Source organism: Stomoxys calcitrans, chromosome 2 (genome assembly GCF_963082655.1).
Source record: "Stomoxys calcitrans chromosome 2, idStoCalc2.1, whole genome shotgun sequence".
Lineage (NCBI taxonomy): Eukaryota > Metazoa > Arthropoda > Insecta > Diptera > Muscidae > Stomoxys > Stomoxys calcitrans.
In genome coordinates, this window is record NC_081553.1 from 207,606,976 (window position 1) to 207,632,081 (window position 25,106).

At 37.7% G+C, this 25,106-nt stretch overlaps 1 protein-coding gene and 1 long non-coding RNA gene across 4 annotated transcripts; one reads left to right on the top strand and one right to left on the bottom strand.

The window, feature by feature from the left end:
- Positions 1-1,838: 1,838 nt before the first annotated feature.
- Positions 1,839-16,231, bottom strand: LOC106091000 (ribosome-binding protein 1). Of its 3 annotated transcripts, none has more exons than XM_013257383.2 (6): positions 16,017-16,231; positions 3,179-5,459; positions 2,939-2,995; positions 2,357-2,773; positions 2,049-2,168; positions 1,839-1,983 (listed from the first exon to the last, which is right to left on the bottom strand). In XM_013257383.2, the coding sequence occupies exons 2-6, from the start codon at positions 5,390-5,392 to the stop codon at positions 1,975-1,977; spliced, it is 2,817 nt and encodes a 938-aa protein (XP_013112837.2). In that variant the 5' UTR covers positions 5,393-5,459; positions 16,017-16,231; the 3' UTR covers positions 1,839-1,974. The 3 variants fall into 3 exon arrangements, with proteins under 3 accessions (XP_013112837.2, XP_013112836.2, XP_013112838.2); XM_013257382.2 differs by having other exon boundaries at positions 2,903-2,995; XM_013257384.2 differs by lacking the exon at positions 2,939-2,995.
- Positions 16,232-17,960: 1,729 nt separating this feature from the next.
- Positions 17,961-19,716, top strand: LOC131995298 (uncharacterized). Its single transcript, XR_009397356.1, has 5 exons — positions 17,961-18,296; positions 18,642-18,789; positions 18,854-18,908; positions 19,076-19,258; positions 19,320-19,716. It is a non-coding gene; the product is annotated as an uncharacterized LOC131995298 (long non-coding RNA).
- Positions 19,717-25,106: the final 5,390 nt, after the last annotated feature.

Sequence of the window (25,106 nt, forward strand, 5' to 3'; positions counted from 1 at the left end):
AGTTTTTCGAAGACCTTCGAGAAGTCTTACTAGGGGCTCAAGAAGTGAAATCGGGAGATCAGTTTAGTATGGGAGCTATATACGATTTTAGACCGATTCAGGCCATAGTTGACTCTTATGCTGGGTCATACGAGAAATCAATGTGCAGAAGTTCAGTCAGATCTGATAAAAGTTTGTCCCTCTATGAGCTTCGTAAGTGCAATCGGGAGCGATGTAGCCACTCAAGAAAATTATACCCTACCAAAATTTAAGAAAATTCTTACCAAACCAGACCAAAACCTACCAAATGTTTTACAAGCCAAAAATGTGGTATATGGTGTATTTTTAGCCACTGTCGAACAGTTGGCCATTTTGAACACATCAAATTACATTTCAACTCTACAAAGTAGTAGATCGTCGTTTTTCATAGATGATGTAGACAAACACGTCCGTCTGTCTGTTGAAATCACCCAACTGCCTTTAGTTAAACAAGTAAAAGTGTGCTAAGTTCGGCCGGGCCGAATCTTGGAACCCATGGATTCTGCTAAAATATTGGAACTATATCTGGTTGTAGACCGATTTGGATGGTAATTGGCACGGTTGTTGAAAGTTATAACAGAACACTTTATGCAAAATTTCGGCCAAATCGGATAAAAAACGTGGCTTATAAGAGCTGAAGATGTCAAATCGGTTTATATGGGAGCTATATCAGGTTATAGACCAATTAGGACCGTACTTGGCACAGTTGTTGGAGGTCGTTACAGAACACCATATGCAAAGTTTCTGCCAAATTTGACAAAAATTGATGCTACCAGGGGTCCAAGAAGTCTAATCGGGAAATCGTTTTACATCGGAGCTATATCACGTTATACCGTACTTTATGGAATCTTAGTTGAATATTTCGAGGTGTTACAAACGGAATGACTAGATAAGTATACCCCCATCCTATGGTGGTGGGTATAAAAATGACCTATATCTTGATATAAAACCCTTTATACTGATCTCTCGATGAGAAATCTTCAGTTTATACAGTCGTATTTCAGACCCAAATTGTATTTTATTTATTTATTTTCTGAATTTTGTAATTTTAAAGCCCTATAAAAGCCCATTTAATAAAATTACAATAAGCTCTACTTTCAAATACAAAACTTTCAGTGAACAACCTTGCCCAGTTTGGATAAAGCGATCTCCCAATTTAAGTGTTTGAGCTCAGAAAGGCGCTTTTACTACCCATTTTCGTCGTTACACTGACTTGAATGGACCAGATTTGGCCACATTTCTATGCAGCTGCCAAATATGCCTGTTTACCGACTGAAGGCATTGAACGCACAAAACCCGCATTTCCCACCCAGATTTACGAAATTTGGAAGAGATCTCTTAACACTCATACCAATTATAGCCCTTTTTCTGAAATTTGAAGCAGTGAGACCCCTTATAACAGTAACATCCATGGTTTTATTCTGCACTCTGAATACACAGAAATGGCATGAAATGAATTAGTTTTGAGTTCTTCCCGTCGATTTTTTCTGTAATTAACTTGGTATAAACGTATTGGTGGTATGATATTTATGTTGAGAAAACCTACCAAAAATTGAGGTCAGCCTACCAAAAACGGCAACACTGATCGGGAGATAATTTTATATGGGAGCTATATCAGGTTTTAGACCGATTCAGACCATGCTTGACACTAATGCTGGAGGTCATAGGAGAAATCATTGTGCAGAAGTTCAGTCAAATCCGAGATGGTCCCTCTAGGGCTTCGGAATTGCAATCGGGATGGACATGGCCAGATTAACTTAAAATGTCATGGCAAACAAAAAGTATATATATATATACTACAAATGGAATGAAGAAGTTAGTTTAGTTTTTCAGATTATTTTGGTTGTTTATGTTGTTATAATATAATCATAATTGAATTATTTATGTATCTTTATTGCATACTACTTTAGTGCTTAATTTTTATAAGTTCTTTCCAATATGAAACTGAGACAGACATTAAATGCCCTGTAAAGAAAAAATAATTAAAGAAAATAAGAACGTTTATTATGCGAAATGATAATGCTACTTACTTGCTGACCATTAGAATTGTATTGTAACGTATTGATTTGCTCATCTTTAGAACGCACAACACTGCGCCAATGTTCTTCTTGCTCTTCAGCTTTCTGCATCAGGTCGGACAATGTGTTTTCCTAAATAAAAGATGTATTGTAGTTATTAAATGTATGCTTACACCGTTATTCACAAAACTGAATGTAGATTTGAAATAGAGGTATTTGCCAGTTAAGAACTGTCAAATATACCTATTATAAGGCTTCATTAAGTTTTGTGAATAGGACCGTTAATATTTGAAATAACACAAAAAATGTTGATAGCTTACAGTTTTTCTGGCGAGTTTTGTCAACTCGTCGATTTGAATGCGCAGGATAGAATTCTCTTTAAGTAACTCAGACCTATCCATGTCATTGATGTCACCTCCAGGGCTGCTACTTATGCTGGAACTGCTACTCCGGCTGCCATTGGCATGGGAGTGTTGATTAATGGAAGGGCTATGTGAGTTAGATGATTGTGTAGATTTGTGACTACTGCTAACTTGTTGCTGTTTTATGTAGGTTAATAACACCTGCTCAGCCCATTGATCAAATGGAACAGTCAGTGCTGTGCCGGCACAAGCTTTGACTGCCTCCGGACACAATCGCTGGAATAGATCACGCATGTGTTTTTGATCCTTTGCACCAGCATCAGAATAAACAGTCTTTCCTGTCTTGCCAGCGGCAGATAAGAGTTTTTCCTCTTGCTAAATAATAGAAAAAAATACCAGCATTACTATTGATACATTTTATTAAAACAGAACAGCAACAGAAAACAAAGCATATTGACAAAATATACAAGAGCTTTTTTTTATTACATATAAGCATGCACTTACAACACCTAAAATTACATTTTGGCTTTGTTTACTAACTTTTGCTTCAGAATTTTGCAAAGCCTCAACCAACTTCCAGTTTTTAGAGCGCAAATCCTAAAGTAAAACATAAAATTTGTATTAGTTGTTAGTAGAAAAGCAAAAGAATTGTGTTTCTAATCTAATAACATATAATAGCAATGAAAACTGGAAGTTTTTGGTTTAATACGGAGGTATGCTTTAAGTGGTGAGAAATCGGTGTAATGTGTAAAATGTCTACATTTTAACAATAATACTTACATTATTTTTCTCTTTTTGTTCCTGCAATTGCTGCATTAGCTCTTTTTCGCGACTATCTAAAAGTTCCGAATGTTTTTCAGCTTCTTTCAGCTGACCATCCTTCTTACTAAGATCTTCTTGAAGCGAATCAACGATTTTCTGTAAGTCTTGTTGTTGATTGTGTTTTTCATTGTCCAGCAATTGCTGATCTTTTTTCTTTATTTCAACTTTTAGTGCTTCAAGCGTTCTCTGAAGCTCCTGTTGATGTTGCACCTGCTGTTCGTTGTCTTGCAGTGCATTGTTTTTAGACTTTACATCATTTTTGAGACTTTCGACAATCGTTTGAAGCTCAGCTTGCACATACGATTTGTGTTTAATCTCGGCTTCCATAGTAGATATTTGCTTTTGCAATTGCGATTTGATTGCGTCAGACGCATCCAGTTGACGTTGTCGGTCGACCAACTGTTGCTGAAGCGCATTAATGGTTACTTGCAAATCACTTTGTTCCTTTGATTGTTCGTGAGTCTTACTGGAAATGCTATGAAGTTGTTGTGTTAAATCTGCATTTTTCTTTTGCAGGGCTTCCAACTCTTGTTGTTTTTCGGCAAAATCCTTTGTTCGCAACAATGATAGTTCTTTCATTAAGGCTTCTTTTTCTGCATTAAACTGATTCAGATCCGACCTGAGCTTTTCATTGGCTAAACCTAGGGCCAATTTTAGTTCGTTTAATTCCGTCTCCAATTGATTGGCTCTTTCTCGTTCAAAAACTGTATTATTGGACATTTGCTCCAACTCATCGCGCTGTTGTTCCAAAACAAGCAACTGTTGTGTCTGATTTTGAATGATATCATTTTTCTGTTGGGACTCCTCAACCGCCTGGCGGGAGGCGTTCACAACACAAGTTAGTTCGGAAATACATTTATCTTTACGAGCTATCTCGTTTTGCATTATTTGCAGCTGGGCCATAATATCTTGGGATCCAGATTGTTTCTCATGCATAAGCTTTGCTTGGAATTGTTGGCGCTCTAGTGCCAAAGTGTCATTTAAGGTTTTAATCTTTTGCTCCAAAAGTGCAATATCTTGATCTCTAGTTTGCAATTTTTCGACGTAGGATTTTATAGTACTACTCATGGAAGCTCGTTCAGTATTAATTTCAGTACGAAGTTCCCTTAATTTCGCTTGTATGCCAATGGAGGCTTCCTGCTCTTCTGCCAATGCCTTTTCTTTTTCCTCTAACTGTCGCTTAAGCTTCTGGCATATATCATCGGACCATTCTGAATGGGACGACGGCATGTCCTGTTGCCGATTCAATAGGTAATCAATTAAAATTTGAATTTCTGATCGATTTAGCTCGGCGCGGCGAAACAGATTCATAAGCAATGATACCCCAATTGTGTCCGATTCCGATAATTTTTCAAGGCCTGCCACAATATCTTTAGAATCTTTTTGTTTCCTATTCTGTTGTTTATTTTTCTGCTGATTTGTTTTGGGAGAATTTTGGCGAACTTTCTCCTCAAGTTGTTTAACTTCTTTGACCACCGCAACAACAGCTTCATTAACTGTCTGGCTGCTTTCGCTTGCCACTATTTTTTCAGATGTCTGACGATTATCTGCTTTTTTGGCACCCTTCTCTTTTTTATTTTGCTGTTGTATTTTTTCTTCTTTCTTTTCGGATTTTTTCAACTCCACAGCGTCCTTTGGAGTCTTGATATCGAAATGATTAGTTGGAATCGCCGGTTCATTTGCCGCAATTTCTTTTGTATTGGCTGCATCATTTTTGTGCATTAAAATACCACTACGATAATTGCCTTTCCTATCCTTTTTACCTTTGATCTGTTTATTGATATTCTCTTTTTCGGCATTGCTGGAACGTCTGGAAGCTGTTTGATTATTGTATGTAACAATTTCTGCATCTGGTTCGAATTCAACGTGTGTTTTCGATAGGCCTTGAGGCTCATCTTCAACTGAGGGTTGTTCCGATTGTCCATCCGAGTCCTCTTGCTGTTCTTTCAGTCGCTGTTTTTTTTCGCGTTTCATTTCCTTTTTTAAAGATATCTTTTTCGGTTTTTTGTTAGTGTTTTTCTCTTTGCCATATATCTTTTCCGTTAGCGCTTTCTTCTCAGCAATGATTTCTTCAAAGGTCTTGCGGCGAAGGAATTTATTGATGAATAGCAAAGAAAACAGAGATGCCAGAAATACACAGGCAATTACGATTAAAATGTGTAAATCCATCATTGCATAATTTTATAATTCCTTTTTGCTCGTTACCAATCTGCAACGATGTTTATTTATCCTTTTTAATCTGAAATAAAAAGAAATTGAATTAAATTAATGCCAAAATATAAAAAAAACAGAAAAAAGGCATTAAGTTTTACTTTGGATACCCACCACCTCGGGTATATATGTATGTAAACCACCTTTCGTCATAATCCGGCGAAAAATGCATATTTAAGCCCCCATAGCAGCTATATCGAAATATGGTCCGATTTGGACCAAATTCGACACGGACATTGAGTGGTAATAAGTACCTGTCAAAATATTGGTCCTTTTGGTAGCTATATCCAAATATGGACCAATCTGAACCATATACCACACGGATGTCGAAAAGCGAGAGATCGACCTATATGGCAGCTATATCCAAATCTGGACCGATCTGGGCCATGTCGCAGAAATAGGTCGACGGGAATATCTTAACTCACCGTCCCAAATTTCGACAACATCGGGCAATAAATGCGCCTTTTATGGGTCCAAAACCTTAAATCGAGAGATCGGTCTATATGACAGCTATATCCAAATCTGGACCGATCTTCGATCCAAATTGAAGAATGTTGTCGACTGGCCTAACGCCACTCACTGTATCAAATTTCAGAAAAATCGGATAATAAATGTGGCTTTTATGGGCCTTAGACCCTAAATCGGCGGATCGGTCTATATGACAGCTTTATCCAAATCTTAACCGACCTGGGCCAAATTGAAGAGGGTTGTCGACTGGCCTAACACAACTCATTGTCCCAAATTTTGGCAAAATCGGTCAATAAATGCCCATTTTATGGGCCCAAAACCTTAAATCGAGAGATCGGTCTATATGGCAGCTATATCCAAATCTGGACCGATCTGGGCCAAATTGAGAAATGTTGTCGACTGGCCTAACGCAACTCGCTGTATCAAATTTCAGAAAAATCGGATGATAAATGTGGCTTTTATGGGCCTTAGACCCTAAATCGGCGAATCGGTCTATATGACAGCTTCATCCAAATCTAAACCGACCTGGGCCAAATTGAAGAGGGTTGTCGACTGGCCTAACACAACTCAATGTCGCCAAAATCGGATAACAAATGTAGCTTTTATGGGCGTAAGACCCTAAATCGACGGATCGGTCTGTATGGGAGTTATATGAAGATATAGTCCGATATAGCCCATCTTCGAACTTAACCTGCTTATGGATAAAAAAAAACTGTGCAAAGTTTCAGCTCAATATCTCTATTTTTAAAGACTGTCGTGCTTGATTTCAACAGACAGACGGACAGCCGGACAGACATGGCTAGATCGTCTTGGATTTTTTTGGTGATCAGGGTCGGAAATGGATATTTCGATGTGTTGCAAACGGAATGACAAAATGAATATACCCCCATCCATCGGTGGTGGGTATAAAAACAAACACATACACTCAATTCAAGGGATATACTACCAAAAGTCAAACTATTGCTAATAGTTTTTCCATTTTACAATATATTGCATTCCAAGTGGTACAAGAGAAAATTTGCCCAAAAACGTGTTGCAAAGTGCAGTCTAGCTACTCTGACAATACCTTATCTTCAAGTTATATTTTAAGAAAAACAAAAAAGAGAAATGTGACGTTGTCCTTATCGATTTGAAAAAGTACATACAAAACAAAAGAATGGTGTAAAAATATCAATATCAATATTTTTAATTTCTTGTTTTGTTTTTCGGAGAATATAAACGTATGAGTCATAACTATTGATAATGGAAATAACTATTATTCTCCAAAATGGGTCGAAAACAAATGTAAGATTTAAATGCATAGAGTTTAATTTAAAATGAAAACATGCTCAGAAAACCAACAAAACATTTTTTGTGTAGATCGATTTAATTTCAGCGAGAAAATAGCAACATTTAAAATCATATTTATTACCAAAGTTTAAAACTTGATTGAGTGTTATAAAGCTATAATGCAACGTCACAACATAAATTATCAGACAAATCGAAAAATATTTGCAAATTCCATGGGCTTTAGAATTTAAATCAAATTTTGGGCCAATTCAGCATTCGTATTCAAGATGGACATTGGAAGTCTCAACAAAGAATAACAATCAAATAGACAAAGAAAAAAGTATCTTTAAAGTCAAAAAACGCAAAAGCGGAAGTTCGACTTATGAGGATCTGTATGTAACGTTGTTGTTGCAGCCACATTTGCCTGTCGCCCGAGTTGGTAGCGTACTCGGGCCACCAGTATGGGGGTCGTGGTTTCGATTCCCACAAGAGAACTGGTCTGTCGGTGCTGTGGTAACACAATGAACTAAATCAGTATTTAAGCAAGAGCCGATGCACCCCGCTTCCACTCGATATAGCTGATTGTCCGCAATTGCCATTTCAGCTACTTCGCATGGACCATTCCACCATCCCCAAGCTATTGACGCGTCTGTTAGCTCTCGACTGAGCTCCTCTAGATAGTGTCATGGTTCCAACCTGTGCGATGCTTTTAGTTATCTCGTTTCGAGCCTTAACTGGTTCCTTTGAAATAGAAGTTTACGTACCTTCTATTAATAGGCATATTGTAACTCCATTACTTTATATCAAATAACGGCTTAGACAATGTGTAGTCTACACGGCCTAGGATATTGCGCATTTGTTTAAGCTCTTCTTATCCATAATATCAAGAGGCATAAAATTCAGTGCATTAGATGGTTTCGTGCTCATTGTGGTTGTGATGTAAAAATCCATCCTTTGGAACAGAATGAATTTTGACTGGTAATTTGCTTTATGAAGCTTCGTCCAACTAACCACAATCCCATGGCAGTATACATCCAACTTTTCCCAAAGGTAGAAGTTGTCTTTTTTGCCCTTTCTAAAATATTAAATATGCAGAACATCTCATTTTTCATTTCTTTTACTGACAACTTTTGCAATCTAAAGCCTGTCATGATTATCAATTTCCTGTCTAGCAGAACACCCAAGCATCTTATGGAACATTCTTTCATCCAAAGAAGACATGTACCAACGCTGATACCTTCAATCGCCTGCTGAAAAGAACCACTTTCGTTTTAGACGTATTAACGCCTAGACCACTTACGGTCGTCAACTTCTCTGTCGTACGTTAAGCTTCATGTAGAATGTAGTGAAACTTTCACCTAGAGACAATAAAATATAGTGAATGGCTTTATTCCCTCTACTGACCCTTTTGTGTAGGTTCACAGATTCCGGGCCTATTGTAATACGTCTTTTTTATTGATCAATATTCAAATTAAACAAGGGTGCAGCGTTACCGTTTGTGGCCCTAAAGGGAAAATTTTACCCTTTTCTGACCCTTTTTGACCTTTTTTTAATTTTTGCTCTACTTCTTCCATGGCGAAACAATTGAAAGTGGTCTCATTTGTACAATAAGCACAAATCATATGGTGCAATCCGCCATCTTGCTGATCGACATTTGTCAACACACACAAAGAAGTTTGTGTGGGTGTGTGTATACATGTGCGTACGTGAGCAGAGAATATGCGAGAAAGAAGATAACAACAAAGAGAATGCAAACAAAAATCTGACATCTTAATACCGTCAAACATTGCCGGCTGTTAACAGCTCTTCGCGTGAGACGATCTTTATAAATCCGCCTTGTACTTCTTCCTTGTTTACACATTTCGTTCCTTGCAAATATGTATTGTTGTGTATAAAGTTTCTATGTCATTGTCTGAAAAAATTCTTTATTTGATATTTCTGCCGGAGCATCGGGATGCTTTCAAAAACATAGAAGTGCGTGCGATGAGCGAATATTGTCAAAGGTAACACTTATGACATATAGTCTTACAGAAATAGTCTTAAGTGGAAACTTGCGAATCCATGCTCCAAATTTGGTAGAAAAGGAAGCAGAGGATTGGACTCCAAAAGAGGATATGATTCGAAAATATAGAGACAAAATCTCAAAAAATAAATATTGCTATTATTTTAAGAGTAATTTAAAAACTATGTGATTGTATTTAGTTAAATGTATTTTTAATCAATTAAACATGGCAAGAAAAAAAGTAAAAGTGACACAGCCAGGACAAAGTTTCTGGATTGGTTAGTGTGTTGTATGCATTTCATGGAGGTTCTTTCACAATTTCTTCGACATAAATACAACGTACCATTTTACGACCTTTGAAGCTTATACACCTAAAGATTTCTGATGATGATGATTTCTTACCAAGGGGTCGAAACGCGTCAAATCATGGTTGTATAAAATTTCCGACCATTAAGCTCATCTTGAAAGAGAAATTAATACATCTTCGCCCTAACGGACATATAGGCCGGCACGGCATAGCTGTGAGCACCACACAGCCTGGAACATGGAGCCCCGATCTCTGTGGTGTTCATTGCTGTCTCGAGAGGCTTAGCTGCGATCTACCGGGCGCGTCCACAGTTTGCGGATAGTGGAATACTCCATATGGTGAAGCTGCAATGGCAGTCGCGGACAATCAGCGGAGAGTCTGAGTGAGTGGTCGGGTGGCACCGGCTCATGCATAAATACTGAGTGCCTATGATGCTCTATATGACAAGACGAATTAATGGCGCCTTTGAATAACTCCCGCATTACTCCCGAAGAATTGTTTGATGCTTTTATGTCAGTTAAATCTAAGGTGGCTGGGTGTGACGGGTTCCCGATGAAGTTTTTAAGATAATTTTCCAATTTATTTTCGATTTTCTTCTTTTTTTGGTTAATAACATAACCATGACCTCCACATTGTAATGTTTCGAAATATAGTCCTATAGCATTCCTTCCGGTGCTTTCGAAGGTAGTGGAACATGTTTTGAAGAAACAGCTTGCGATTGCCAATGCGGATTCAGGAAAGGTAGAGGGACGTCCATGTTGCTTTTAGATCTTGACGACCAAATTCGAAATTGCGTGGCAGTTCACAATATCTGTATCTGGCTCTCCTTGGATCTAGAGAAGGTCTTCGATAGGGTGGATTACTTCGTCCTGATTAAGAAGCTATCCACAGTTTACGGTCTTAATAAAAGCGCTTGTAAACATTTGTTTTCCTATTTGGTTGCTAGAAAGCAATTTGTTCGGATAGGTGATATAACTTAATCTACGTTGCTGTTTAAAAGCAGAGTTCCTCAGGGATCTCCTATTTGTTTTGTTTTTGAACGACTTATTTAAGCCCATAGAGAATTTATGTACCCCATATGCATATGCGGACGATGTTCAGATAGTGTTTGTAGGTAACCGTCGCTCTTTGAACGATCTTCATTGGAAAATTGATTTGGCCTTGCCTTTCTTGGCTTCATGGATGGCTGCGATTCGTCTGTCTGTGAATGCGGCAAAGACTAAAGCTCTTTTCTTCGGAACGAATGATACTCCAGGCGTGAGGCTTATACATTATTGCGATGAAATAGGATTTGTCCATAATATTCAGTGTTTGGGTATACTTTTGGATGATAAATTGCCATTTGATTTGCACATTTTTTCTTGCAGGTTATTCGATCATATTTTCCCGTTTGTTAAAAGCTTTCTTGGTTGTTCCTTCAATGATTTTGTTAAATGTAGAAATCTAATTATGTTCTACAAAATCTTTAAATCCCGTAATCCAGTATTTCTGGTAGGTATGTTCTCATTTTCTCACTCTACTCGAGTTAATCAAATACTCATACCAAGAGTTCTACCCCATATAGATGGGATGTTTTCTATAAGAGTAGCACGTCAATTTAATTTACTTCCTAAATCCTTGCGTGTTTTCAATTATGCCAATGATACATATCAAAAAAACTGCTTCTCTTTTTTTTTCTTTTTTCTCATGTTTTCCTTTCGTCTTTTCTTTTTGGTTCGGATTATCGTTATTTTCATAAAATAAATAAGTAAATAAAAAAAATAATAATAATAAATCATAATAATAAAATTAATTAACTCCTTGTTAAAAATTAGTAGATTTTATAGAAATTTACACATTGCAAATTATCTTATAATTTAGCTTAAGTTTATTATATTTTTATATATAATTAATTTAAGAAGTTTTATGTTTGAGAGTAGTGGTTCTTGTAATTTTATTGAAATCTACAAAATTCAGAAAAAACAACAACAACGGGCATATAAAATTAGAAATGAATTGTTTTTTTAGTTTTTTGATTTATGTTTGTTTTTTTTTGCATTACAATGTTTTCGTTAAATAAAAACAAAAAAAGGCGTTGACCCATATTTATGACATTTAAAAAAACCTTTTCTAAATTCTCAACGGTAACCCTGTAATGGTGTTTACAATTATTATATCCGCCCTACGACTTAACTTATTATTAATCTTTCTTTACAGCAGCGTTGATGTCTATAGTTTTCAGCTACTTCATGATTGATGTTGGTTTTACATATGGGCACTCTCAATGTCAAGAAATACTACCTACCATTTTCTTTGATAGCGAGAAAGTCTTCTATGCAGCCGACTAGGTGGTCAAGGCTTTTTCTGTGGACTTGGCCTTGGCCTTGCTAAAGGCGTGCTGTTATCAAATTTCGCCCCAAATTATGTACGATCTTTACCCCAAGATATGTATCTATCAACCCCTCTATGGTATTTAGCATTAATGAAGGCAGACTCATAAGACGGAAATCTTTGATTCTTTCATGTAATATGGTTTTCCTGTTTCCTACTTCTTCCATAGAAAACGGCTACATTCAAACCTTTCCACTTAAATGCTAATATACCATAAAATACATAGTTCGCTCTGGTCATGGTAGCATACGTTACATTTAAATAATTAATTTTATTTGTTTAACAATAGTATTAACTTTTTAAAATAACTACCTTGAGCCTTATTCTTTTCCAGTCCGAATTTTACTTACTATACTTAAAGTGGCTATGACAACATTTGTCTCATTGGCCGGTGTCAAAAATTTATAATACAAAACTACGACTCCGGGCGTTATCAATTATTTTATTCGTTATACAATCGATTGTTTCAGCCAACAATTGTATGACGTGTAACATAGAATTATTAACTAGATCGAATAAGTTGAATTAAATGATCAATTCTGATAAAAATTGATGTTGAACTGAAAGCCATTGTTCATATAATATATTTCACCTATACTACTGCAATTTAGAAAGTCTCTTGTGTGTCTTTGCATTGTTAATGAAAATAGTTATGGTTTATATGCCTGTGATTCAATGACGTGTTATTGCGTTTATGAATGAACTCAAATTGGTGGTTTCCATAACTACAACAAACTGATCAACTGAATAAATGATCCGCAATGAGTCAATGTATCGTGTGTATACATGTGTGTAAACGAGCTGAAATAAGCAAACGAATGTTATTTACAATAAAAAAGAAGTTAACAAATGCCGGCCGGCATTAATGACATTTGGCTGATGCATCCAAAATTATGATAAAATTGGCTATTTATGACAAAAAAAAATAATTCAGCTCAACAGATGTCTACGACCCTACTGGTGCTAAGTTGCTTAATTGTTGTATCAGGATGTAAGAAGAAAGTTAACATTACTATAAAAAAAAACTTGTTTTTAATATCTACACTATGCATTCTTTGAATACTACCACGATCACCACCACTATATGACAGATAACTCTTTTGCCTAGAAGAAACTGGTTTTTTGTAAGGAAAAGAAGCAAACCTAAAAAATTATCTACAAACACACACTGACCTCATCATTGCGAAGAAGAAAAAATAGAGAATAAGTGAAGAAGACATCGCTAAAATATTTTTGGATAAAAAGAAAATTATCCTCAATGTTATTGAACCCAAAAATGCTAACTAACGCCAGGTTTTTTGGTTTCATTCCTCCCAACGAACCTTCAAAGTAAAAAAAAAAATAATTTGAACATTAGTCACTTTTTTGCCCAGCTTAATAATATTCATTCGATAAAAATGACTAAAGTGAATGTACTGAACACATGCCTATGTATGTAATCTCATTTTCATATTCATTTGCCGAGGAGGAAGATCTGGCAAATGCAATGCATTCGCCTGCATACATATTCAAGCAACACTGTTCTACAAATACAAGTATTTTTGAAAAATCTTTTGAATCAAATGGTAACAACGTTAAGGATGATTTCATAAGGATTTGATCAGTACAATTAGTACTAAAAAATTACATACCCAAAATTTGGGTAAGCCCGAAAAATCCAACTCTTGTCCCATAACTGCAGGAGGGCAATTGACAAAAGCTGGGGTGCTTAAACCTCACGCCATGCATTGGCTGTGTACTGGGGGTTGTCCAAACTGCAATAACATGGATATTTTTTTGTGCTCCGTGGACAGCGCTTAAAAATTTCACCTGCTGTTCAAAACTCAGACGGATCCAAAGGATGGTTTGTTTGTGTCTCATGAACTGAGTCATTGCTTCGCCTAATGCCTTTGGATATTGTGGCAAGACAAATTGCTGCGACCGCAGCTGTGACGATGCACGGTATACAGGCAATGTGGCCGCTATTTAATAAAAATAATTGTTCTTCTATACCAGATAGAGCAGATTGGAAGAAGGTACACAGACTTCTGGACGGATTATAGCAGATTGGAGCTACAGATAGAAGGAGCAGATTGCAACTACTATAATAGAAAGTACACAAACTTCTTTACGAGTTTTGGGGAGTATACTGAAAAACTTGGACTAGGCATATCGAGAAAATTACTCGATCATACTATGTACCAAGCGAACATCCTTGCATTTAAAGTGATGGAGTCGCTTAGATACTATGTCTTCAGGTGGATTGGCATAAACTAGAAACTACATACAAATTGCAGGAAACTTTCCTTGCATCCAAAGCATATATCCCATTGAAATTTTGGCTTAATGATAGAGGAGCCTATTTTAAGCCGAATCCAAATGGCAAGCAGCAGAAAAGAAGGTATTTTCGGGTTAGCAGACATGTATTTTACATAGGTATGTGCTGTAATTTTTTTATCCATGTGTAATTTTACGTCTGTTTGAACTTTTTTATGTATGAATGACAAAATTACATGCATATGAAAAAATGCTTCTCAGATTGCTCTGGAAAATCGCAAATTTGCCCTGAACATTCCATCAAGAAAAAGCGCGGAGATATTTGGTACATATCAATAATTGATTTTTCATGCGCAGAGCGAAATCACTTAATAGAGAAGTTTTACAAGGCAAAATCCTGACAAACGTCAACAGAATCAGAATTCTGGCACTCAGAGTCATAGCCGGATATGCTAACATCGGGCCTCAAATTATTACCTCTCACGTACCAGAAGATGTGTACAAATTAAGGAAATGCGAAATTGGAAAATACATGTGTAAATACATCTCGTCTGATATCACCTTTAGTATAGACGCTTTACATGGCTGAAATCCTCATAAATTCTAACCTCTCATAGTGGGGTGATGACCACCTTTAAAAAATGTTTTTTGAAGTTCTCGGCAAGATTTAAAACAGAGCATTTAGGACCACAGGACGGCATGTGGTGGCCCCCAAAGTACGATTAAAAATTAGCACACATTGGTCATTGATAAAAATCCTTGTTTGGAGCAATATACTTATCTTTAATAGCATAATACGTTTAGATTTAATGTGCATACTAATGCTATTTGTTTCAAAAATGAATTCTAATTAGATGCGTTCTCGTTGGATGTTGTATGAAAACTTTGTGACAAGTCATTCATTTTCGTACAGTTAACATTTGCTAGTAGTTGATCATGAATTCCACATTAAAAAATTTGAGGTTGTTGTTTTTTAAGCAATAAACTCTATCCTACTTAAAGGCCGGCTTTATGAATAAATTCTTTGCAATCTGTTTTAATAAGTAAAACATTAGGGCTGTCGACCAGTGTCATATCTTGTAAGAAATAAAATTGAAAAGGCAACAACAAATGTGGCAAGTTTGCCACGTTGATAGTCCATCCGACACCAACAACACCAACAACTATGGCATTGACAACGTAGAGTTCGTTTACAGAGAATTTATGTGGCACAATTAAATAACAATTTATTCGGTATTGTAAATCATTTTATACAGAAATTCTTTTATTTCTTAAGCCTTCTTTTAACTAACAAAAACTCAATGCGATATGTCAATTAGCCAATAACTTCTCTTGTGAATCATCTACTCAATCATACCAAAAAAATATTCAGCAATTTTTTTTATTTGGGCAAAAAAAAAACAGCACATTTAAAATGTCTCATTGTCAAAAATTTAAGTAAAGAGCGCAAAGGTTTATCCGTGCATCTAAACTAGAAATACACATATACACATCTCGGGGAAAAAGGGCGACGTTGCACAGTGCAAGTAAGTATATACTGAGACTTTAATTAAATTCATAGCGAACATGGACCACGCTATTTTATAGACATATTATGAGAAACATTGTGACTTCTTTATTTATCATTTTCCTTTTTCATTCAATGCTTTAATGCTTTCTTAATTGATCTTTCTTTTTTGCATTATTGCGGCTTAGTCCAATAAGTAGTCACCGCCATTGTTTCGTCCGTGGAAAAGCAATAAACGTTCGCACTAAATTGACACAATTTATTTACAACGAATTAATATACAACGACTAGAAAATCTCACAATATAGAAATGAATCACAAATTAATAAATTTTCTTACTTTCACTTGCCAGCAATAATTAAAATTAAATAAACCTTTTCCTTTATTCCTTTATGATTTAACTTACCGTACACGAACACACAACAACTACAGGCACAAATTTTTCTGGTTTTCTCTTCGGTTTTCGGTCTTTTTTCGACACACACTTTTATGCACTTTACTCTGTGTTTTTATGTAGTTATTTGTGTTATTTTAATATCAAATATAAAAATTAAGTTTAAAACAAGCAAAATTTTGTGTAAACGGGTGGATGGGCTTTCACGAATGGTAGAGCTGGCGAAATATCGATAGCATTATAGATAGTATCGATCAGTGTTGCCACAACAGAAAAAAATCCCCAACTAGCCGACCAAATTATAAAATTTCTTAAATAATATTTTTTTCTGAAAATGTTGATTGTTTCTCTAAAAAGACAAAATGTGGACAAGATTTTCCCAAAAGGCAACAGTTTTGATAAAATTTTGCCTAAATTAAAAATTTCCTAATTTTTTGGGATTTAATAATAATTTCCTCAAAAATGGTATTTGTATATCCATTTTTCTGAAACAATTAAATAAAAATGAACCCCTGAAACCAATAAAACAAACAGAAGTGATGCCGGCAATAGGTTAAGTGTTGGCACTATAGTAGTTTTTTTCCATTTTCCTCGCTACTTTTCCACTTTTTTTAGCTAAAGTTTCACCGACGTTTTTTTATATGGAGTTTGACAGCATTTCTGCTGAAAAGCTGAACAGAATACTCAGCTCATAATGGAATGCATAATCTATATTATTGGGTTGCCCAAAAAGTAATTGCGGATTTTTCATATAGTCGGCGTTGACAAATTTTTTCACAGCTTGTGACTCTGTAATTGCATTCTTTCTTCTGTCAGTTATCAGCTGTTACTTTTAGCTTGCTTTAGAAAAAAGTGTAAAAAAAGTATATTTGATTAAAGTTCATTCTAAGTTTTATTAAAAATGCATTCACTTTCTTTTAAAAAATCCGCAATTACTTTTTGGGCAACCCAATATGTTATAAGATGCTATCAATCCAAAAAAGAAGAAGACTTAGAAAACGTCGCTAATATATATTTTTTCGTTTAGTGTTTTCGAAAACCGGAACAGGCCTGCATGTGTTTTTTTGTACAGTTTTAACCATACAAAAATAAATCAAATTTTTGAGGCAATTATTATTAAATCCCAAATAAATATGCAACTGTTTTCAAGAATTGTGATATGCACATTCATGTATACGAATGTACGCTTGTGTATGTGACTTAAATCCCCAAAAACGCAGTGTAAACGAACAGGATTTGTTTTTGGATTTAGTTAAATCCAGTTCATAAAAATTTCAATGTAAACGTGCTATTAAGCTAACAACATGTGAAATAAATAAAAGCCTTTTCGGCCTTGGCTAATGATTTAAAAAGAGGACGTCCTCTTTTAGTTTTGTCATTTAAATTGAATGATATATTTTAATAAACGGTGATATTAAGCTGCGATAAGATTAGCCGCTTAACAAGGCGGATTTAAAAAGGTGGTCCGTAACCAGGGACCGCACGATACACGTCACCTGTTTAACTGCCCGGCCAGACCCACTCGACTCAGACCCAGATCCCTGTGGACGCACCCCATCTTAGTCGCAGAGTTCCTGGGTCTTGACACTCAACAGAATCAAGCAGACGAAAGATAGAACACAATAAACTGCTACAACAACAACAACAAAAAGATGGTCTCACGCGAACAGCTGTTAGCAATCGGTTAGGTTTGACGGTATTAAGATGTCAGATTTTTGTTTGTATTCTCTTTGTTGTCATCATCTTTCTCAAATATTCTCTGCTCATGTACGCACACGTATACACACATGCACGCAAATTTCTTTGTGTGTGTTGGCGAAACGTCGATCAGCTTGATGGCAAGATGGCGGATTGCACTTTATGATTTGTAGTTGTTTAACAAATGAGAACACCTTTTATTGTTTCGCCATACAAGAATAATGAGAATATATCAACATTTGTTCTTCAACATGTCGTGCTCCCGAAGGAACCCTGCTTTGCTTGGAGGGGAGGAAATGAACTGACGGGCGCTGGCTGCTGGCGTTCGAGCACCGGCTGTGGCTCAGTCGAAAAGGGCGCGGTTCTTGCCAGTTCACCTCCTCCAAAGCAGGTGACAAAAAACAAAAATCAACCAGCTGATGGAGGGACACTGATACCTACACAACAACCATGAACAATACTAGACAGACGCACACTACCATGTTGACACCACTTAGCATTCAGCTGGTGTCAGGACGCACCCTCCCCACCATGGTGCCCTCTTGCGTCATAATCTATGAGGACACCCCAAATACACCTGTTTGTCCTGGACCGGTAAGTTTGAGCTACCCTTTTTCTTACCTGCTTTTTAGCCTTCCATATTCATTAAATAATTAGAACAGGAAATACTTCGAAATAACGTTATAAACTTCAAGTTTTGGCTTTATTGCATTTCTGCAGTAACTAGAATCTAACAAATTTATAACTATGATTAAATAGGTAAGCGCAAATAAAAAAAACAAAGAGGAAAACCAAATAAAGCAATTCTGAAATTCAATTTAAAAGAATGAGTTAATTCAAAATTTCATGTTTTAAATTCATAATTCGAAATGGATGCAGGAAAAATAAAAGGAAAATTTCTCAGTTTAACAATAATTTAATTCTTGCTTCTTCTTCCAGGAATATGGGTCATCGAGTCTTCCTCGGATCTGGCCTATGGATGGCTATTAATGTTGAAGCTGGTTTCGTCTAGCTTCGGTGCTTGCCTTGGAGCGTCGTCAACCCTGCTTGCCGTTTACCCTATTTCCTGTCCGTCCGTCTGATAATGGTAAGTATCATGTGGGTATAGTCTTATGTAGCTATTTCTTTAAATAAAAGTTATGTTCTTGCAGGATTTACTGGGGTCGTGCCTCTACAGAGCGGACATCAATGTGGGAGCAATGGCTCGTAAGTGTCTCTATGTAAAATACTTCCTGGCCTAGGGTGAGCTCATCCTAACACTGAAAGTTCGCCTCCTAAGTTCTGGCGATGTTTTAAATAAGAACCTGATGTCTGTTCTGTCTCAAACCTTAATTAATTACTGCTTTTCTTTTATATTAAACCTTTATTTTAAGAGTATGTGGTCCAGTATCTGTCTGTCCGTCCGTGCACGTCAATCGTATTGTCTTGTTTCAAGTATGGAAATGGGATTCGAAAGTGGGTACCTTGGGCGTTGTCGGCTGACCAACGCCGTGTTGCTATCGCCTGACTGGCTGATATTCCAACGTTGGGACAGTGGAGGTGGAGTTTATGTCTGGGTGAGTATTTATTGATTTTCTTTTATTTTATTCTTTGCAGGTAACTTTATTTTCTTTTCAGGTTAATCTTTCCCCCCTTTTTATTTTCAGGGATTACTTTCTTTTCAGGTTTTCAACGTTTCTTTGCAGGTTTTCTTTTGCAATTTAAAACAATTTTTAATAATTTTTAGTTATTTCATTTTTCTCACGAATTTCAGAGTTTTTCAATACTTTTTCTCAATATTTCCTTTTCAGATTTTTAAATCTTTTTGTTTCAGGTTTTAAATGTCTTCTTTTTCTTCTCTTAATGTTCGTTCAATTTGCCTTTAGATTTACAAAATTTTTTTAATTATTAGATTTCTTTCATTTCAGTTTCTTTTATTTCAAATTCACAATCATTTAACAATTTCCTTGTAGATTTAGCTGTCTTTGTTTGTAGATTATTGCCATTCTATTTAGCTTTAAGTTCATTACATTTTACTTTGCTTGTTTGGTAGCCCAGGCAAGATTATTAAATAAAAAACACTATTTCACCGCGGTTTCTCTGTCTTTTTATTTTTTTTTTATTCTTGGGCTTTCACTCCACCTCCGGTAGCTTCGCTGTCCAAATCCAAAAGGAACGCTTCATCTTGGGGACTCTAGCCAGCTTGGCTTTGGTTGGTCTCCATCATGAAGTTGGTCTTCCAGCCGGCACCAACAAAACATATGGGGGCAGCCATAATAACAGGTTGGTGTCAGCTGGTTGTCTCCCTCTCCCTGATGAGGGCCAACCATAGCCAGTAGGTGTCGCTGGAGTAAGGCAAGTCACAACCAGGTGGCGCTGTAGTGCCATTATTCGGCGCACACCACAAACCCCACCATCCTGCCGATATTCCTATCAACGGATGGGAGGGAAAAAGTGCGGTTCCCAGTGGATTCCTGTTATCTACAATCCCGGTGGGTTGAAACTGCAACCTCTACCCTGACTAAGCATTGCAATCCCTACCTTTACGGCGCTATCGAAAAGGAAAATCGCACGGAACTGTCGTTCAACCACCTGTAGCAACCAAAACATCTCTTTCCGGTGGTATTCATCAATAAAAATGATCCGACCCATCTTCTCGGACTCCTTATATGAAATTCTAGCATCCCATGCCGTTTACAACCGTTGTTTTCAAAATTAAATAACAAGAACCCATGACCTAAAGTGTATACGCCCCATTATGGCGACAAATTTGCCGCCTGTCAAAAAGCGTCTGCCGCTTTCATTGTGAACAGCGCGGGCTACGTTATGAATGGCAGCACCCATTTACGCCGTTCATTTTACTGACTGGCCCCTGTCATTCATAATTAAATAAAATAAAAAAAACCCAACACAACACGGACCGGCTGCTGATCCACAAATTAAAATGGAAAAAGGTAAGTATTTAGTGACCCCAAGAAAACGAAAGTGATAGTGAAAAATTAAAAAAACAAATTAACATTTCCTGACACCTCCGTGCGGTGTGCAAAAAAGGAAAAACATAAAATTTCCTATTTGTAATTTGCATAAAGAAATGTTATGTGCGTGTGTGTGAGTGTTTTTACATGAATGGGCCCATTCCCCTAAATGTGCCATACAAAAAGGAAAAAAAACCCGAGTAGAACCAAAATAAAAAGGCAGTCAAAGTGCACACTAGACGTAAGTAAAAAAAACTGGCCACCACGTGTAACCTCAAAAAAAAAAATTGAAGCCAACGCCAACGTGTCCACAAAAAAAACGGTTCCTGGCACCGCTTGGGTATATTCGTCTACGTATGAAATTATGAAAACGGGTGTACTATCACAATGATCGTATGGTGTTACGGTGATCTTATTAGTGTATGCGTAAGACCGGTTAAATTCTCAATGGAGGTGGGGGGCGGGAAGGAAACCCCTCTGTATAAGCGAACTAAGCAAACAGAAAAATGGTTAAACGTGAGTTGAAAAGGAAATAAAACATACTGTGTGCTTATTCTTCTTCCCATGTAACTGGGAGGGAAACCCAGGCGATCAACTAAAACCGTGTCTGACTGTAGAATCCAAACAATTAACAGTGCCAGTGCAAACTAAAACTGCTATCACACTTCATGTCCTCTTCGTATCCCAAATCTAAAGCGTTGAGGCGTAAAAATAATCCAAAGTTGTGGAAAAGCTGGTTAAATCGTAAATTGTGCCACCAACACAATCTGGAGTCTGCCCTCATCCGACTGTGTGCAACTTCATCAAATTCAATATAACGAGGTGGACAGCCAATTACATATAGTGTGATATCAGCCTAACGCCAAATACCTTAAGACAAAGATCCAACTACACTCAATGTGACTTATGGCCCCAACGCAAACAAAACACCAAATGCGCTAAAAACTAATTTGCTTCAATCGCGGGAGAATATCTCCAAAACAACTTAAACAACATTCTATCGCAACTTCTCGTCTTAGCCGAAGGTCAATAACCTTTTCTCTTGTTGTTTAATTTCAGCCTAGATGGGGACTAGTTAGCCGGAGAGGAGCCCGAAGGAACCAATGGAAGCGGTATGGGATCAAACAGGTGAGTATTCGTTCCAACCCTAACCTATAGCGGCCTTGTACTAAAAATATCGTCTTGATTTTAGGTTCCTCACACACCACAGCTCTGGCATGTCAACCGAGGCGGCAGCATACCATACAGATGCTGGACGAATGGATAGAGTTGGCTCGTGGAAGCCCCCAGGTAAGTCCACGTCATCCCACATAGGTCCTAGTCGCACTACACTCCGAGAAACCCGTGAAGGTGGAATTACATAGCTCGCGCAGCACGTATGTGTACCTATGCGAACTTATTCGCTCGAATGCGTTCTTTTGGTTGAGTTACATAACAAGCGCTTTCTGCTGTGCACGAATTTCTAAACATTAGTTTAACTTTGTAATTTCCAAAATTAATTTCAATGGAAATTGTCAACAATGTAATAGTATTTCAGTGAAAGAATTTTCCTAATTTACGTGCTTCAAAATTATTTGTCAACACTAAACTATTTAAATCATATGCTTTGCGCATTGAAACACGTTCCAAGCTGAGAGTTGGTTAACTGAATCCGTCAGATGCGGGCGTGCATTGGTTGTGTTACTCACACAATACAAACCAATCTACTTCAATATTTCTTGATACTCCCGCATAAGTACGCAGTAGCCCCGCGGATGCCATGTAACTCCCTTTAGTTACCACAGCAATAGAAAGTCATCTAATAATGGGCAGTAGTGATGTTTTTGCAAAGATCGCAAACATCCACTGCTGTTTTCTTGAATGCGAAAAGTTGAAACTGCCTTAAAATATCATTAATACCCAAAAAAAAAAAATAGATGAACGGTTTTCCTCTCACATTTTTCTCAATTTCCACTTGAATGCGGAACGGAGAACCAAACCGAAGGAAAAATGTATATTGCTGTCGTAGCAGTGTGTTGTACACTGAGGAAAGTATATCCTCCATGCCAACTTAAACAACCTACTATAAGGGTCCTTGGGCAGAAAGCGACAGCAAAATTGATTTTGCATAAAAAAAAATGAAGAAATAAATAAATTAAATTTGAACAATCTGTACAAAGCACCAACTAGAAAAGCAGAAAAAGGAACACTCACTGCCTTTCCTACTTCTGGCAGTAGGTGAAACATATTGCCTGACCTAAAGACAAATTTATGGGGCAAAGCAATAGTCTTACAAAGTTTCGAGTGTAAAAACTAGAGTGATCAGTTCAGTTTTTGAAAACCGGGTTTTCAGTTGTTCTTTTTTTTTCTTTTTTTTTTTTTTTTTGACGTTATAAACTTCAAACTTTCAAAACCTCTTAAACGTAGGATTTTATTCAGGTCTTATATCTCTTCGTGCACACATCCAAAAGATGAAACCGACCACCACCAACCAGAACAATATCCAGAGCCACCGATACCGGATACGATAACCCATCAGATACACCGCGGTGAATCTTGATACTTGTTCTCCCCCCTCTCTGACTCAGCTTCGATACATACCGATAGCTCCGAGGCCTTGTTTATCACAGCTCACGATCCCGTGGCATAGTCCAGACGGATACTTAAGCATCAGCAGCAATGCGGTGTTTAGCGAGATGAGCTGAACCTTGCGCCAACGACAGACATACTTGTCTTATCCCATAAATGTATACATTCCCGCTCGAGTCAGACAGCGGGGAGCTTCCCGTCGTAATCTTGTTTTGGAATCTCTGAAGACTGCTCTGGTGGCAGGTGTTAGGTGAAATCTCGCGGATGGGTCTTGGGCTTCCAGACCTCCTGTTCCTCACTTAAAAAAAAAGGTGTTCTATTGTTTTAGGTCCTTGGCGTGATAAACGCCAATTAGTTTACCCCTAGTATCCTCTATCTCATAAAGGCATCTTCCTATTGAGCGCACTATTCTGCACTTCAAGTATTTTCTGTTCAGCTTCGCATTAATATTCTTGCTGAAATCGCTTAACTGGTGGTTTCGGCGATAAACTTCTTGGCCGGGGAAAAATTTAACTACTCTGGCTCTCGTGTTGTACTTCTTGGCCCTACCTAGATAGCTCTTTGCCATGTTCTTCCTGAGCTGTTCCCTGATTAACTCTAACTGCGTAGCTTTGGGTAAAGCCGTATATTCTGGGTCTTTCAGTGCGTCCAGCTGGCGAGCCAATCTGTAGACACTTCCGTGTGTCACCATATTAGTCCCGAACAAAGCAAAGTAGGGTGTCATTCCGGTGGAAGCGTGTACAGATGACCGAAGCGCGCATTCGATAGCCGTCAGGTTCTGGTCCCAGTCGCGTTGGTCATCTTTTAAATAGGATCTTATTGCCGCCAAGATGGACTGGTTGACTCGCTCTGAAGCATTAGCTTGGGGCGAGTACAAACCAGTCTTGAAATGTCTCACGCCGAAGGCGTCAAGGAATGTAGAAAAATCATTTCCGGTGAACTGTTTCCCGTTATCGGACATAAGTGTCTCGGGCACCCCGAACTTATGAAAAACCTCTCCTGTTAAGAACTTGATGACGTTGCGAGATGTAGCTTTCGCCATGGGCTTTAGGAGCACATACTTCGATAGGTGATCTAAGACAATAAATATAAATGAATTCCCCGATTTAGATCGGACATATGGGCCCAGGAAATCGACATAGATCTTCTGGAAAGGCCGATCGATCTTCACCTCTTCACCTATAGGCTGTTGCATGTTCTGGTAGTTAGGCTTTGACTCCTTGCAGGTGTGACATCTTTGTATGTAGGCTCTGACTTGGGCACTCATATTTGGCCAATAATATAACTGTTTCAACCGCTTCAGCGTCTTGTGGAATCCTCCATGCGCTGAAGAAGGCGGGTTGTGGGCCTTAGTAATGGTCTCGGTTGTCAATTCTTCGGGCACCCAAAGTTTCCAAGCAAACTCCTCGGACGGCAAGTCTACCGCCACCGGAATTGTCCTTTTGTAAATCCGACCCTCTTTCACTCTTAAGTCTGGGAAGGCTTCTCCGTTTTCCTCTATTACGCGAATTTTCTCCAAGTAATTGTCAGCCTCGAACTCAGGTGCTTCCAAATCCACTGCACTGCTGAACTCCAGCTCGTCCATGTTGTACCTTGAGAGAGTGTCTGGCACTACATTTTGACTCCCACGTCTATGCTCTATGTCGAAGCTATGCCCTTGAAGCAGTAAACTCCACCGAGCCAATCGTCCACTCAACTCCTTATTGGACATTAGCCACTTCAAGGAGGAATGGTCTGTTATTACTGTAAAGGGCATAAGTTCGACATAGGGCCTGAACTTCTTAAGAGCCACCACTACTGCCAGGCACTCTCGCTCCGTAACGGAGTAGTTTCTTTGGGCCGAAGTCAGCTTTTTGGACACGTATGCGATCGGATGTTCTCC